Here is a 17680-nt window from a genome sequence, read left to right on the forward strand (position 1 = left end):
GCTGCCATGGCACAGATGGGATTTCACATATGCCTGTGCATTCCCCCAACCTCTTCCCTCTCAGGGAAGAGCAGGAAGACTGCAGGTTTTGCAGAGACCCCCTCCTTCAGCTGGGAGGGTGATGGCCACAGCTCTGGGCTTTCCTGGGCCATGCAGGGAGCTCCCTCCTGCACTGGAGGGCTTGGCAATGCTGAGCCCCATCTGTTGGCTTGAGGTGTCATTCTGAGGTTTTCCTCTGCTTCCCTTTTACTTTTTGACTCATATACCAGTGGGTAAGGGAGAGGGGAACTGGTTCACTTTCCACCTTCCCTCATAACGTCCCTCTGCTTATTAGTTCTCCAAATATTTCATACTACAGCCCAAGAGCAAGGACCCTGCACTAACCCAGTCCTAGGCAGAGGGAAGCCAGAGCAGGCAGGACAGCACCTTATCTTCATGGCAATGTCCCAGGGAGAAGGACAGGACTGCTGCAGCCCTGTTGCACTAAATCTCTGTCATCTCAGGGCACACATGTCAGCATTCCTTTGGCTGAGTCCTTCTCTTGTGGCTTCCTAAGGGTGACACAGCAACAGGGGCAGAGCACCAGCATTCCTTCAACCCCAATTGCTCCACTTTATACTTTTGCTTTTCCCAGCGTTCCTAAGGATAGGAACTGTCCCCCAGTGTCTTCCTGAGTGAGGAGAACAGGCACATGGAGGAGAAAGAGGAGACCTGTTGTGGGATGCCTGTGAGGTGGGGGCAATAGTGGGACAGAGGAGAAGAAATCAACTTCGTTTTTCTCCCATCAGCTCTCAGCTCCATTAAATGTCAGTGGATTGCAGGTATCACTGCCCTTCACTGTCTCCAGTGGAACCAGGTACTGGAGAAGAGATGGGGAAAGGGAGCATGGTGGGACCATTGTGTCTTCCAATAGCCCTAGGCAGCCACTGAGGAGCTTCTGTAAATCAGAGCAGTCCCTGGAGCTGCTCCAAAATCCATCCATTCCCAGGCCTTCGAGCACCCCACAACAAGGGGGTGCAGGAGTGTCTCACATTGCCCTCATGAACTGATCACCCCGGCTGAGCTCCACATGGACTTAACTCTTGGAGGACAGTGCCAGCCTGTCACCACCTGCCTGTCCCTTGCCGTGCACCTGGCTGCACAGGCTGGCTGTGCTCCTTCCCTTCCTGAGGCTTAGCCAGGCCAGTGGCACTCCAGGATGCGCAGCACATGCCTTTATACAATAGAAGATTTCAAATGCTGTACTACCCTTGCCTCAAACACTTCTTGTCTGCAGCACTCCAAAAGCAGCAGGAGCCCACCCGACAGGAGCTGGCATCACACAGGTCCCCAGACAGCCAGAGAGCAAACATATCTGCCAGCACGGGACACCAAGGGGCTCTGGCTTCAGCAATACATACAGCAAAGCAGATAAAACAAAATAAAAAAAGCCAACAATGATCAGTTTTTTAAAACTTTAAATATTTTTTTCTTTAAAATCTGTTTTTCTCTGTGGTTCTGTCTCTGTAAAGAGCTGTGCTCTCCCTGCAGCATCTGGGTCACTTCCTCAGTCCTGGCTGTGGGGCAAGGGAGAAGCAGGGTCAGTTAAAGAGGATACAGGTGGGTGCCCTCCCCCGTGCATCACCGGCATGTGTGGATCTCCACCACCCGGTGGCAGGGTTTGCACTTGACGGAGCAGCACCAGTGGAATTTGCAGCTGCACCTTTCCACAACCTCCACTTCGTCCGTGTGAAAGCCACGGCCACAACACATCAGCTCGCAGCCATCAATGGCCTTGGAGGTCTTGTTGCACTGCCGTCCACTGGTGCCCAGGACCCCGTTCTTGAGGTCGTGGTCACAGAAGTCAGGACTGGAGTCTAGGTAGACGAGGTCCTCGTCTGTATGTGGCTTGAACTGGGAGTTTTTGGGCACCAGCACTTTGGTGGATCCAATCTCGCTCTGTTCGACCTCTGTGGCACCGTCGAATTTCTCCTTGAGGACGTTGCCCACTTTGCGGAAGGGGGGCATGGCTTTCCAGCACGTCTTGAACTCGCACGAGCCTGACACACCATGGCACTTACATTCCACCCGCATGTTGTTCAGGATCGCCTGCAGGAACAGACCCAAGGAACAAGATGGGGTGATCAGTGTGGGATGGACATAGCAGGGAGGGTGCAATGGACAGGGCCTGGGAGGGCTGTGCAGAAAACACTGCTGGGTGGGTATGGGATTAAAAGAAGCCCAAATGGCTCACGCCATGGCTGGGATGCTGCAGAGCGGTGCCAGCTGCCTAGGTTCTCTCCTTGCCATTACCTTCCTCCCTGCCTCGTTGTTGTGGAGGTTCATTAATGCTCTGTTGGAAGAGGCCCCTTTGCTCCTCTCACGGATGTCAACGAAGGACTGCGAGAAGGCCACACCGTAGGCGATGTTATCGGAGCAGCCTGACCACTGGAAGCCTGAGGCAGAGAGCACAGATGAGACAGGTACTGCCACCCCGTAGTGCTTGAACTCTCCAGCCCTACTCTTCCTAAAATCCAGCTGGCCTGCCCTCTCTCTGTCTTGCTGCCTACTAGTCTGTGCCACACGGGAACAGGGGAAGCTAGGGAGTGTGGCCCTAGGGAACACACGGACAAGATGTTTTCAGTCCAGTGGGTGATGCATTCAGGTGTCTTTCTGAGGCAGTCACGTGAACTAACCAGCATTTTGGTTTTTTTAAACTTTTCCCTCTTTTCTGGATGGCTTCAGAGAGTGGGTTTGAATTGCAGGTATTTTGGCTACTTTGCGTCTCCATTCAGCTGCAGCTGCTCCCTGTTCAAACACTCACCCTGTGGACTGCCCCCCTGCACTGTGCGGTCACAGCCACACTTGTCCAGCTCGCCACTGCTGCAGGCGCGGGTCACGGCGAAGGCCACCCCTGCTGAAGAGATGGCGTAGACGAACGCTGCCTCTCGTGTCCCTGCAATGGCACAAACCACGGTGGGAAAGGTGGCAGAAAGTCTGAGGCAACATGAGCGGGAATTCTGGAGGCAATGCAGCCCGGTGGCCAAAGGCTCTTGGTAGACTGCCACATGTATCTCTTCTCCTCTTCCCTCTTAACTATGCTGTGGCACATAAACTCCCCTGAAAATCTGGTCTGAAAGACAGGTCTTGGCAAAACACTTCCTCCCAAGATAGAGGCAGCACATGCAGGACCCTCATTGTCCCCACCCCCGGGGATGCTGTTTGCTTAGTGCCAAGCCTGGACCTGACTCATCAGAGACCCCTGGGTGCTGGGAGATGTTTTGCAGAAGTGAGAGCCCATTCTGCAATAGTGAAGAAGCTGGGAACTGCCCCACAACATTAAAAACATGAATGACGGATGAATGATAAAACCGAGTACTAGGAGAGACAGAGGCTGCACTGCTAATGTGGGCAGAGCTCTAGCTTATAGGGGAAGACTGTCTTGCCTTGTGCTTGCAGGGCAGCTCTGCCATGAAATCTTTCCTGCATCCAGAATAGATGGATGCAGGAAAGGTTTCATGGCAGAGTTGCCCTGTCTGCTTTCCACATCCAGGAACATTCCCTGCAGCTGCAGATCCTTGCCATCCTCTTTCACAGGGTTGTGTAGCTCGCAATGCCTCCCAAACTACCATGCAAAACCCTGTTCTGCTCCCAAAGCACCTCACAGAACCCCACTAGTGTCCAGGGTGCAGTGCAGTCCGAGTTTTTGTGTCTACCTGTGGTGCCACATGGTTGAGAAAAACTTGTTTGGGAAGTTGGGCGCATTCCTGGGCATGAACACACAGAGTAGCAGGGGCAGGGATCAGCTTTAGCAACACACAATGCCCACTATCCTCTGAGGCTGGTTGAGGGCACAAACCCTCCATTTCTGAGCAAGGAGGGCTGGCATTTGGGGTGGTCCCATGTTTGGTACAGAGGGGCAATGGCTTGTGAGCAGGCATCGCTCAGCTTGCCAGTCAGAGAGAGGGCAGCTACTTTGGTGGTCGCATCCCAGACTTTGGTGGCCCAGTTGGCAGTGGCTGGGGAGGACCCAGCCAGTGTGGGACTGAACTGCCTCCAAGTTAATCGAGGTTAATAGTAGGATCATGTTGGTCGGTTTGTGCTGTGGCTGCCTAAAAAGAGACGACTTTTAGTTTCTGGTATTTCTGGTATTTCCAGTCCCTGAACCTTCACGAGAAGAGATCTTCACCCCTGCATGGAGGGGAGGAAAGTCAAAAAAGGAGCCAGGGGGATGCTTTGGTTTAGGAGTCCTGGGATGGGAGGTGAGATAGTGCTTGAGGGGAGGCAGAGATAGCACCTGAGGGGAGGCAAGCAGTGCTTCAGCGATCTTAAGGGGTTGCAGAGGGGTTTTCCCCTCTGTATCCTCACTCCACAGCATTACAGTCCTGTGCTTCTGGGAAGTCAGGGTGCAGCTGGGGGCTGCCCTGGCCATATCCAGCCCTGAAGGCTGGTGGTGGGGGATGATGCTGCCACATGTTCTCCCCATGCCAGGCAGCACCAACCCATCCTCCTGACGGCGCCCCCATTGATACTCTGCTCAAGAGTGGCCATGTGCCAGTCTGGCAGCAGTCACTGCTTCAGCACTGCTCAGAAAGAGACTGAGTAAATGCACCCATGGCTTTATGGAGTGGAGCTCCTAGTTTGGTGGGAAAGAGATGGGACCAAGGTGACTTTAGGACCTTTGTTCAAACTTGGCATGTCCTTGTCAATTGGTGTGGAAAAAGTTCAGGAGAGCTGAGAAGCAGCAGGAGCCTGAATATGCTGTACCCAGCATACTGAATAGAGCCCCACTGAAGTGCACAGGGACCCATCCACCCCGAGATCCAACACTGGATGGGCCATTCCTGACGCTATACAGCCACTGGTGCAGGGGCAAGCAGGCAAAATCCCACCTGCAGCCCACCAAGCTGCTTTTATAGCCATTCCCCCAGCAGCATCACCCCGGACACGTCCTTCCAGCTCACCTTGTGTCACCACCTTGCCGAAGACAGGCAGGGTATCCAGCGTGGAGCAGTTCCAGCGGCGGTTGCGGAATTGGTACTGGCACTCCTCAATGGCCAGCTGGGCTCCGCGTCGCACCGAGTCCATCACCTCCAGGTTCCTCTTGCACATCTGCACCTGGCGCTGGATCAAGCCCTTCAGCTTCTCGCAGGTCTCCTCCTCAGAGATGCTCCCTACTGAAGACAGCTTCGCCAGGTACCTGCCAGGACACCAGCACAACAGGTTAGGAGGCAAGGGCTGGGGGAGCCCATATTCATCTGGGACCCATGTTCAGCCTTCCAGAAAGCAAGGAGACTGAACCTAGTACCCCCTCCACAGCTGAGACCTGCTGCCCCTCTGGGTCACCTTTAAATGTATCACAGCAGTGACTCTGCAGGATGCATTTCTGGCTGAGAGAGAACAAGCCCAAGCAAAACGACCGTCCCTCTTGCAGCCTAGCTCCTGTCTCTTGGGGAGTCCAGCTGTTGGCTCCCCTTTGCCTCTGTTGCCTGCAAGGAAGATATTTTCAGCGCTGTCTGAATGTGCCTGGTCAGGTCTCCTGAGTATTGGCATATCCAAGTGCTACTAGGAAAAGCCAGAGGTCTCCAAAGTCAGCCAAAACAAGCAGGACAGGCACTTGGCTGCCAGCTCCATCTGCCACAGTGCTCCCACAGCGTGTCTGTGTGCTCATGACTGGCAAACATTGCCCCCCAAACCACTTCCCTCCTGGAGGCTGCTTTTAGCTGCCCCAGACCCCAACAGGCAGGGATGGCCTCTGGGAGCTGCCAGGTTTCCTGTCACTTGGGATTCAAGCAGGATTTGAAGCAAGGAAGCAGAATCAGGAGCCTACCAGGGCAAAATTTCACAGGCTGGGCACTTCCTCCACCAGCCCAGCTTGTGAATAGGGCCATGAGGTCTTTGCTGATCTGGAAAAGACTGGCCCTGTGTGGAGGGGACCATGTGTTCTGCTTTCCATAGTGCCATCCTCAGCAGTAAGAGTCACAGAGCTGCTCTTGGGTGTCAGTATTAGGGGAATGAGGGAGCAAACTCCTTGAGGAGCAAGCACCTCAATACCTCTCAGCATTTCCTTGTCCAGTGTGTGGGTATGATGGTCCCTGCTGCACATCCTAGTAACTCAACCTCCCACCCCTTGTTGTGTTGTGGGCATGGTGTCCATGCTTGCCCATTTCCCAGTTCCATCCTCCTGCCCCAAACTCTGGAACACAGAAGGAGCTTAAGATAGTCCCAGTCAGATTTTCCAACGAGGCTGTGTGAGAATTCAATATCCTCTACAACCATTGGTGACTGTGTTGGCAGGTGTATATATGAGACTCCCTCCTTCCTGTGGCTGCTGGCAGCCACTTGAGATGACGCTGCCAGAGTGGAGCCCTGACCTGTTGTGGACATGGAGGGTCCCCTGCGTGGGACAGGTGTGACTCACGCTTGCATCCATCCACTGTCCACACTGAGCTTTAGTGTCCTTGGGAATTGCCAGCATTGTCTCACACTGCTACTTCTCTGCACCAAGAGCTGCAACTACTGAGCTTTTTTAGAAACTTCATTCCTTGACTCTGCATTTCCCAGCCCTACACAACTTGTGGGTTTGTTTGTGTGTTTTTTTAACTCCTCCTCCCAAGTTGCAACATCCTGCAAAGGATTTTTCTTTTGAAGCCCTGCTTGTCTCCGAGAAGTGACTGTGCAAAAGTGGCTCCTGCTCCCTGCCTGTTCCCATGTGTCCCAGGAGCCAGATCTGCTGACTTAAGCCACAAAATCAAGTTGTCACAGCCTCTTCCTCCCATTAACCCTGCCAGTCTGCCCCAGGAGGGGAAAACAAGATTTTCTCTGCTGTGCATCAGCAGAATTATTCACCAGCTTGGTTTTATGCTCACAACTGGGGGGGCCGTGGGAGCCAGGGAGAAAGCTGTCTTGGCTCATGGTGTCCGTGGGGAGTCTGCATGGCGAGATGTCAAAAGTATTCAGTTTTCCCTGCGTGTGATCATGGAGGCAATGCTTCTCTGACAGTGGGAAGAGGCAGGCTGCTGGGGTTTCAGATTCAAGTGCTGTTAGAGCCTTTATAGCAGCAAATCATCTTTGCCCAAGGCTTCCTGTTCCTCCAAGGGGACAGCCCTGCTTGCAGAAGACAGGACCCGATGTAAACAGGTGGCTTGAAAAACCCACTGTGGCGAAACTCAGGACTGTCACCTTTCTGCTGGCCCCCACACCATGCAATGGGTGTCCCCAGCCCTGTGGGGCAGTCCCAGACATGGAGTGCAACAACTGTTCTCCCATCTTGCTGCACTTGGCTGACCTGGTGTGATGGCACCAAACCACCTCTGGGAGCCTTGAGGATGCTGAATGCTGAGCACACACAGGGTGCCTGTAACAGCTGTCCCCTCCCAGGTCCAGCCATCATTCCAGTTTGGGCGTGGGGAAGATGACACACAGCCGAGTGCTAAGATTCAGCTCCAGACAGTGTGGGTTATTGATCAGCTTTGAGCCTGGAAGCCAAGAAAATCAGAATCTATCTCCAGCACCAACTCCTTGTGCTGATTTGGCTTCCCCCTCTGCCTGGCATTTATCATGTCAGGCAAGCAGCTCCTTCAAAGCCAGTGAGACTGGTCCTACAGATGAGTCAGTGCCTGCTTTGAGTGCAGACACATTGGTGGAAGAGTTTTGTGACACACATGTAGCATCTGCATTATTATCAGCTCTGCTCAGGATGGGGCATAATCTCCTTTTCTAATACATTTCCCAGCTTGAGATTCTCTGGGCAATGTGCAGTAATAAATTCAAAGCATGCATAAAGTGTGACAAAAGCCTTTCAAGCTTTTCCAAGGAGATGCACCTGATAAGGTGCCTCCCCAACTCACACTTAATGCTATTTAGGATTATAAAACAAAGGCCAAGGATGCTTCAAAGATAGGTACAGCTCTCAAGAACAGGTCTGGTAATTTGTTTTGCAATGCAGACAAATAAGATGAAACTATCCAGAGCAGTGCTCTGGCCTCTCTCCTCCTTGACAGGTCCTGTGTCCTATCACCCCTCCTTGGCCTATGTTTGCCAGCCCCTCTGCGGAGATGGAGACAACTGTGCCTAAAATGCCGTGGCCCTATAATGCTACTAGTTTGTTACTCATCCAGGAGAACTATCACTGCTTTCCAAAAGACAAGGGTTTTCATGGGGAGGAGGCTCACATCCTGATCCCCGATTCAGGATCCAGCTGCTGAGGCAAGGATTTAAGGAAGGACCTTTGACTGAAGGACCTCAGCTTTGAGGCTCTCACATGGCATCTCATCACAGCACATTCAGGAGCACCAGGTAGGAATTACCCTATCCCCTTCCCCTCTCTGGGGCAGATGAAGAGTTAGGTAAGAACTGGGAAACATGCTCTGCCCTTGTCAGCACTCAGAGGTGCTTCCATCTCCTGTTTCTCAGGGCTGTGGAGCACCAAGGCTGTCAGGAACCAAACACATCTGCAGCATCCCACGGTCCCCATGGAAACCTGGCTGGAGCGCTTTGTCTGGTCGTTAACAAGAACTTTGCTCCAAACTTTGTTTCCCTGGGCTGAAGTGGTAGAATCTGCAGCCAAAGCCTTTGTCTACCTGCACAGAGAGATAGACAGGCACAGCAGGAGGAAGGCAACAAACAGCTCCTGCCCTCTACAAAGTCTCACTGCAGATCCTCCATCATGACATCACATCTCGATTGCTATGCAGAGCTCTGGATTATAATTTAAGTCTCACATACAGCCTCAAAACAGCCCTGTTTGTGGAAAACAAACTAAAGCAATGGCGTATTTTCTTCCTTTTCCAAGACTGGGCAAAGAATGTTTCTGGGCAAAGAGGAGAGCTGTTGCCCACACCATTTTTTGAAGTTCTGTCTTCTTGCTTCATCGTGGCCTTGTATATTTCTTTTCTCCCGCCTTTAAATCCAGGCAAGTCACTTGCACAACAGACTCCCTCTTAAGAGTCATTGATTTAGGAGAAAACTGACTGAAAGCCCTTTCTTTTTTCCCATCTGAAGTATTGAGACCAGGATTGAAGCCCATAATTTAAGCAGCTGCAGCTGATGCACTCTGCAAGATGGCAAATAAGTAAATCTCAAATCCAGCGAGCTTTGGAAAGGTGGGGGATGTCAGAAAGCCCTGCTTAAATAAAAATTATGATAATACTTTCATGAGGAAGAATAATTAGTGAAATGACAAGGAGACATTGAAAGAGCCATAGCATCTGTCAGATAGAGCGAGGAGGAGAGGGGAGAAGATTCCCTGCCATGGACAGGTGTGGGAATTTCAGTCACTGACAAATGCTCATTTGAAGTGCATCAGAGAGGGTACCTTGGAGAAAGCAGAGATCTCTAGTGTTTCCTTTTTCCAAACAAATGAGTTTCAAGTGTGAACTCTTTGTATTGTCTCATTTTGGGAATATTTTCCTGAAGATGATAATTTTCAGACCCAGGCCAGTAGCATCCCTGATAAACCACTCAATACATGTTCTGAAATCAGGCTCAGAAGCTTCACCCTGCCCAGCGAATACCCAACCTTCCCACAAGGTTGAGTGGCCAAGGCCACAAAAAGCTTGTCCAAACCCTAAACTGTGAAGATGATTCAGCTCTGCTCCTGTCTGAGAGGCAGCAAACACCCCTGTGCTTGTGGAGGGGTCAGCAAGGACATATCTGTGCCTCCTGAGGGTGCAAGGACAGTCAGCACTTGGGACTGTCCTAAGGATTGAGACAGCTCATGCAGGCAAGCTTCTTCTGGGGTAGGACTAGGATTGTTTATAATGTGAAAAATCCATGGAAAAACCCCATGCATCCCTGCATGCATCTATCTGTCTCCATAGATATATCCATGCAGGGAGAGTTACTGACCAGTGCTATGGCTCCTTACAAGGAGCCATCCTGCAGATACAGAGGAGTGTTTTATCTTTGCCTTGTTGCTTTCTCCTAGCAGGCAGGGTGAGTGGAGCCATGGGAAGATGTCTCAGTCTGGCAGGCCAGATGATGCTCTATGCAGGCCATACAGCTCCCATGATTTCTCATGGTGTCCCACACTGGGCTTAGTGCCAGTCTCTGTGTTCCAACAGCTCCAGGCCAGTAGGGCCCACCACATCCATGGTTCCTCAAGCCTGCCAGCTTGGGAATGTTCCTGTCAGGATTTGCAGGAGACCTGCAAGGTTGCCCTTGTCCAGCTGCTGGCTCTGTAGCAGACTTGGCCCTCCTAGGGACCAGGCATTCCCCTCCTGGGATTACACATCCTGCTTTTCCAAGTGTAAACTATGATTTACAAGTCATCACCTGAGAACCTGTCTGGTTGTCTTCCTTGGAAAAAATACAGCGGTCTGCCTCAGTCCTTCCTGTCACAGTTAGGGCACCATCTCTTGGCTGAAACCTGGTTTTCACACCTACTCTTCACCTGCAATTACCAGCTGCAGAGAGTGACCCAGGAGGAGGCAGGGCTATGCCTATACCTCCATCCCTCAGCTCAAGGGTGAGTCTACACCTCCTGTCCCCCATTCCTTGGACCCTACATCCACCACCGCGTGCACCCAGCAAACACCCATGTCCCAGCCCCTGGTGGTGGCTCACCTCCTGTCGGTTTCTCGGCTGTTTGGGTGGCCTGGAAAGGCCCGGGGTGGCCTTGGACAGCCCGTGCTTCAAAGGACGAGAAGAGGCTTCAGATCTTTTCTCGGTCTCGATGTTTATTAATTGTTTATCTAAAAGATTTTCTCTTTTCTCAAAATTACGTATACAATATTTATCATTTTTCCCCAATACCTTTTACCCTTATTAACCAGTGCACTTTTAGTAATAACCAATCCCAAAGTGCCAACATCACCACAGAAGATGGAGGCCAAGAAGAAGAAGAAGGAGGACAGGACACGCCCCAATTCCTCCATCTTACTTCTTTAGACCCCCCTGTACAGAAATCCTAAACCCTGTGTTTCACACTCTAATTAACTTATCCCTTCACCATTCACCCAGTGAAATCCTCCCATCCTCATACAGGTGTCATCTCCCGTGCAGGATCAAAGTGCAGCCACCAGACACTTCTGGCAACATTCCAGGACTCCCGAGCCCCCCAAGGGTGGTCTCGGTCACTCTGCACATCAGTCCTGAGGGGCTGAGATCCCACAACCTCCCCCCTCACAAGTCTTTGGGGACTGGGCACAGTGAGATGGCCAGCTGCTGGTCCCGAGCCAGTGCTGCTTTTTGGCTTTCTGAGCACACGGGGGCAAAATCTCCACTTCTTAATGGGGGAGAGCAGGATGGAAGCTAGGAAGAGCCTGAACAGCATCTCTTTTGGAAATCTGCTTTCAGTGTGTAAGAAATTTCCTTTACTTCCTTTATAAGACAATAGAAGATACTCCTGGATTCAGGTACAACACCTAGGCCTTGCTGCAAGGGGAGGCAAGTGCAGACCAACTTCTGCAGTGCTTCAGGCCAGACCTCTGCAGGAAATCTGATGAGTTTAAGGTTTTGATCAGAATTTGCAAATACGTGACACAAAAAGCCTTCGACACTATTAGTTTGATCTCACCCAACTTTCAACAGACCCCAGGCTGCTCTCCATTGGCCAAGAGACTCAATTACTTTTCCCCAAGTAATTTCATGAAAGCACAATACTGGCTCTAGTTCTGCTGAGCCAGCCAGATCCTGCAAGGCAGCTTCCTGGCTGTGAAGTGCAGCAGCCCATGGCAGCAGCTCCAGGAGAGCCTGGAGGATGCTGCCAGGGCTCACCCACAGGTGTTGGGGACAGACACCCCTGGGCAGGGAAAGCAGAGGTGACCTGCACTCAATATGCAGAGCAGAGTCTACCATTCAAGCAGCCTTGGATGACTGCAAGTTTTCAAGCTTTAAGAAAAAAATCACCAATTATTGTAAGAGCCAGTGTCATTGCACTTGTAAGGAAATACAGAAGAATCTCCTAGAAACTGTTAACCTCCAGGATCGTTCAGCAATTTCATAATTTTAAGAGAGTGGCTGTAATGCATTTCTCTACATCTACAAGGATGAATTAATCAAGCAGACAGTAGCTCTCAGCAAAGTAACATAAACACTTTTTTGCTTCAGTGCAAAAGTCCAGTTTCGATTCATGGAGTCACATCAAGCCATTGCAAAAAAGAAACCTGCCTCTTGCTGTTGCTCATTTTTGGAGCTTATCCAGTTCTTCACAGCCTGGCATGCAGAGTGGTTTTATCTCCTTCCTGTCCATCCTCCCTAGAGTTAGGTTCTGAAAGACCGGGGTATAATTTTACTTGAAGCTTTCTTAGGAAAAGACAGAAATGCCCATCACCACCGAGGAGCTAGAGAGCACGGGGCCCTTCTGGCAAACACAGCCCTGAAGGGTGTCTGCCAGGCAGGACCATTGCTCAGAGACAAGCCAAACTTGTTTGGAAGTCCAGTGCCAGGACTACTGGGGGCAACCTGCAGGGTGCAACCCACAGCTAGTCCATTTTCATCACTGAGATAAAATTAGCTGGTATTGTCAGAAGTGGCGAGACTTACAAATAAATAAAAATTAAAATATATATCCAGCAGTTTCAATTTCCTACCTCACAGCCTTGGAAACAGGTTCCATTGGTTCATGCTCCGACCTTGTGGATCTGACAGGATTCCCAGAGCAATGCAAAGGAGCCCTGAGCATCTCAGAAGTGGAGAGCCATTTGTCCAACCCACAGCACCCCTCAAAGTAAGGAAATTCCTCATCAAACCCAAACGGTGCAACCCACCACCCTGGCTGCTGGGACCAGCTCAGATGTGACCAGGGAACCTTCCTGACACCGTCCTCCCAGCAGAAACCATGGAGCATGGAGAAGGGAGTGCAGACTGGCAGGAACAGCTCTGTGTTAGAGCACCTGCCAAATCTGTGCCATGGCAGCATGGCATCTGAGGAAGGGAAAATACTGAACCGGTTCCTCACCACGTGAAAGACGGAGCATTGCAATGACAATGCAAAGAATGTTGAACAAAACTAAACTATGTCAGGCTCCAGGTGAAGTGATCTGTCCCCACTATCAAAGCTGTGGAGACTCACCTGAAAAAAATAAAGCCTGGTTTAAAACCAGAAGGATGCAATGCAGGACCCAGGCATGCTTCCTCTCAAATCTTCTGCATTGCATAATGACCCAAACAAAACAAGCATTCCGGCTGCTCTTGCGACATCCCCACTCCTAAGCTGGCAGAGATGGGCACAGAGAATTGGGCCGCCTGTCTGAAAGCACTTTGTGATGTTCTGATGAAAGGAGGCCAGGGAAATCCAAACTCCTTTTATCTCTTCCTCACCAGCCCTTGAAAGTGGTTAGAAAGCAGCTGCTTAGCCAGGCTTGTTTGGACCTTCACAATGTCTTCAAGCTTTCCCAGAGCACTCATATTTTTTTTTAAGGTTTTAAAAGCCCATCTGTGCTCCTGGCCCTTTAAGCCAAGTTCCAAGCCCAGATGGAGATTTTAAATCCCTGTAAAGAATGGGTAGACAGAGCTGCTGGTGGTACACCCTGCTCTAAAATGGCATGACCATATCTCAGACCAAGCATGTCCATATGGAGAGCCTCTTCCAGAGCCAGTTTTAGCTACAAGAAAATGGAGAGAGGCTGTAATGATTCCCAGATAGTTTGATAACCAGGGGTCTCACCCCTAAAGGACCCTACCCTGTTGTATCTGCTGTTTTCTGTTTCTGTTCTCTCATCATTCAGACCCTCTGAACAGCTAGAGAGCAAGGCTGTGGGCCCCAGTGCCTCATGCATTTAGTGGATGCTTACATCCATAACCCACTTTGCACACTTTCTAGTTCACTTTTTCACATGGACTTCCTTCTCTCCAAAATAGGTAAATAAATTAATAACTAACTAACTAAACAACTGGACTAAAACCAAAGCCTGGCACTCCTGTGCCAGCTGTGGAATGCTGCTTGTTTGGCTAGAAGTCTCTATGAAACACTCTCAGCATCAGGATGAGTTTGGAGCAGAAGAGGCCTTGCTTCCAAATTCAACCACATCCCTGCACATGTGGGTTCAAGTGTCTACGAAGTGCAAGTTGTTTTGAAAAGTAACTCATCTGCTTCCCCTGTAAAAAGCACAGCCCCGGACTCCTTAAGAGATAAAGCAGAAGCCAGAGGGACCTTCCTGCGCACAGCCAACAAGATGTAAAAGGCTCTGTCTACAGCCCTTTATTTAATTTACAAACCTCTGCCTGAAGAGGTGTGAAGCAAATCAGAGCCTCCAAAGGCAGAAGGAAGAGCAAGCCTGAGGCTTTCACAAAAAGTGGGAACAGAGTATCTCTTCAGATTTGGAGAACAGAGGCTTTCTGGATAGGCAACAAGGCAAGCGGCAACTCCCCAGACTCAAAACACTGATAAAAATCACCTGAGGTTTGCTTCCTAACCAGGGAGAAAGTAGGTTGGTTTGTTTCATGAAAAGACTTGGGAAATCCCTTCCAGCACAATGGCCTCTGTAGCAGAGCGATCCCTTTGAGAGATCCCTACATCATCTCCTTTTTATACTGGATGGGGCAGCTCATTGCATGGCCAAAACAAGTGCTTTCCCCACAAAGTCAGGCTGACAGAAACCCTTAGCTCAAGCACTGCAAGCAGCGTATCTCCAAAGCACTGGGGGAATGCGAGTCTGTACAGGTCGAAAGAAGCTTTAGAGCTTTAGGAGGAGAGAAAAAAAAAAACCTCACAACTGAGCTTAATCTCTAATCCAGCAGGTTTCTGAAAAAGCAAACTTCACTGCATGCTGCCATTCCGTGCACACACCTCTGTGCAGAACTATGTGCCCGGCGAGGCTGGATCCATCCCGTGTGCTGGGCACAAGCTGGCAGCGCCCTGGGATAACGCCGAGCACGCTGAGCCCACACACGTGAAGACATACGAGGCACACTCATTCCTCGAATATCTGATAATTCCTGGGATCCTTCTAACTCTGTTTATTGCCTCCGGCAGTCTTTGTTTCTGATGTGAGAAGATAAACAATGGGAATTGTCTTAATCCTAAAGGCAAAGAATAAAAAGCACTGAGCGGGGGACGATCCTTTTATCATGATACATTTGCAACATCAAAAAAAGTTGACCCCCTTCCTTTGAAACGCACTGAAATGTATCTGCTTTTCCTCCCCTGTTGGCAGGAATGAGCCCCCCGCGCCCACCCTTGCTCTGCCAGCACGGACGGCTGCACACAGCCCTCCCTGACTAGTGCGGCGAATCACCGCTCCGCCTCGCCTCCCAAATCCCATTCCAGCTGCGTGCGGCGCCGGGGACCGAGGGGAGTCCCACCTCTGCACATCCGTGCGGGGCGGCTTGCCGACCTTACTCTGAAATCCCCACTTTCCGCCGTGCCCGTCCCAGGGCAGCCGAAGCTGCTCCTCTCCAGAGATCTGCCATCATCTCACAGAGCTTCCTCAGCAGGACTTTCCTCCTGCAGGAAAAACACTCCCACAGTTCCCAATATACCTTCACCAGAACCATGACAGCTTAAAAGACCACCTTGATAGCTGCTATGATCCACCCACCAGTTGCTAGAGACGTGCGGCATGCAAATCGCTCCATCTGGCAAAGAAGGAGGACAGAAGGACTAAGCACTAACGCATCCCAGGCAGGCACCTTTTCCCACAGGCAGGACACTTGGAGAGTGCGGCTGACCTGGCACTTTCCCCAGGCATTGCTGAGCATCCTCCAAAAAACACCTACATCCCACAGCCTCCAGCAAGCCAAAATGTAAAGGCAGGAGCTGCATCCGGATGCAGAGAGGACTCTTTGCACAGGGGATGTGTGCCCATCTGAGCACCTGTGTTTGGGATACACGACACTCAGGATCCTTCATGCTGACAATCCTGGGAACTCCTTAACCTGTGTGGTGCGCTTGCCCCTGCCGAGAGAAATCCATGAAGGTGAGATGGAGGCGGCCCACGCTCCTCAGCCGGAGAGCGGGTCTGCTGGGTGCGTGCACGGGAACTAATTAGTTCCCGTCAGCCGGCAACACGGCAAAGCGGGGGAAGCACCATCTCCCACCAAAGCAGATTTATCAGGAAGAACCGATGCCTTCCTTCAAAGTTAGGTGGGAAAGTGTTGTCATGCTCCATCCCCTCTGACCCGGGAAGGGGGAAAGGGGGGGTGTCCTCTTCAGAAAGTAGTCCCACCGCCTTGGCAAACACGTAGGAATTTTCCAGAACGATTTCCGCCCCTGTTTACCTTACACATTATTTCAGTGTTTGTTCAGCGGGTTCCCGATGTCATCGGGCTCCTCTGCGGCGTGCAACAGCCCCACGACACCCGTGCTCTTACCGGGAATGGGGAGCCGAGGCGTGGGCAGCCCTGCTCGCTGCAGATCCCCGGGCCCAGCACGTTTGGCCGCTCCCGCTCTGCCAAATCCTCCCCTGGACCGCTGGCCCTCGCGTGGCATCTCGCCAACACCCAGGCCCCGCTCCGACCCGACGTCCTGACCTCCACCCGTGATCCCGGTGTGATCCGGATTCATAACTTAAGGACAAAAAATGGGACGGGGCTAGATAACCAGCCCCATTCCCATCAACCGCGATAACACTCCGCCGCTGAGCGGCTGGGGAGAGCCGGCATCCCCTGCCGCCCACCTGCCCGCGGATGAGGGCTGCAAGCCCACCGCCCCGGTGGCAAGGGTCACCGGGGACAGGGCACGGGCGCGATGGCGACGGGCGCCCTGTGCCCGGCCGGGACCGAGCAGCATCGCTGCCGGGGGTCGCGCCCGGCGCTGCCCGACCCCGCGGCACCTGCTCCGCGCCCCCGGGGCTACCAACAAGTGGCGGCGTGTCCGCGTTCCCCCTCTCGCCCCGCGGCTACTCACAGCCAGTTGCTGGCGTTGGCCGAGAAGGTGGCGAGGATGATGAGCAGCAAGGAGCGCAGAGAATACTCAGGGCTCATCCTGGAGGGCAGGCGGGGTGGGACTACGCGGAGCCGGCGGCGGCAGCGCCCCCGCCGCCCCGCGCCCAGGGCAGCCGCCGCCGCAGGTGGGCGCGGGCAGGAGCGCCGGGCGCTGCCCGGCTGATGCTCCCGCGGCGGCCGCCGAGCCCGACTGTCAGCGCGGCCGGCCCGTCCCGGGATGGAGCGGCGGGGCCGGAGGCGGGCCGGGGGCGGAGGCAGCCCCGGGGGCCGCCCCGGCTCCGCCGCTCCCTGGGCGGGACTCACTGCCGGGGACATCCCCGGGGCGGGCCGGTGGCGGGGAGGGCACCGGAGAGGGCACCAGGGGCTCCCCCGGCAGGGAGGGCGTTGGGAGTTTCTCCGGCGACGTGGAGGACAGCGGGGAATCCGCCAGCGTCCCCCACCTTGCTGCTGCACCCGCCAAGCGGCGCCTCTGGGTGGGTTCTCTGTGTGCGGGGAGAGACGAGGGAGCCTCGCAAAGGGGAGGGGCGGGGGTTTCCGCGTTTGATGTTTTTGGGGTAATTTCCTGGTCGCTATGAAGCAGCAGAGCCCTGAGATGTCCTGGCGCTGCCTGGAGTGCATGGCCCAGGCTGCCTTCTTCATCAAGCACCCCTTTGACTTGGAGTGATTTCCGAAATTCCAGTTTCTGAAAATTCACTGTAAATACCAAAGTGCATCTGAAAATTGCAACTAAGGAGAGGGGTCTGGGTGGGTTCTTTCTGGGGGTTCTCTCAGGAGAACAGCATTTGGAGATGGAACAGGGACAAGTTTGCAAACCCTCTTGGCATCTCAATAAGGGCTGCCCCGTGGAGAGCTGCCAGTGGGCGGTGGCGGGCTC

General features: G+C 52.6%; 1 protein-coding gene across 1 annotated transcript; it reads right to left on the minus strand.

The window, feature by feature from the left end:
- Positions 1-1437: 1437 nt before the first annotated feature.
- WNT4 (Wnt family member 4) lies at positions 1438-16905 on the minus strand. Its single transcript, XM_058039495.1, has 5 exons — positions 16769-16905; positions 4944-5179; positions 2804-2935; positions 2293-2435; positions 1438-2088 (listed from the first exon to the last, which is right to left on the minus strand). The coding sequence occupies exons 1-5, from the start codon at positions 16843-16845 to the stop codon at positions 1621-1623; spliced, it is 1056 nt and encodes a 351-aa protein (XP_057895478.1). The 5' UTR covers positions 16846-16905; the 3' UTR covers positions 1438-1620.
- Positions 16906-17680: the final 775 nt, after the last annotated feature.

This window comes from Melospiza georgiana, chromosome 22 (assembly GCF_028018845.1).
Source record: "Melospiza georgiana isolate bMelGeo1 chromosome 22, bMelGeo1.pri, whole genome shotgun sequence".
NCBI classification, from domain to species: domain Eukaryota; kingdom Metazoa; phylum Chordata; class Aves; order Passeriformes; family Passerellidae; genus Melospiza; species Melospiza georgiana.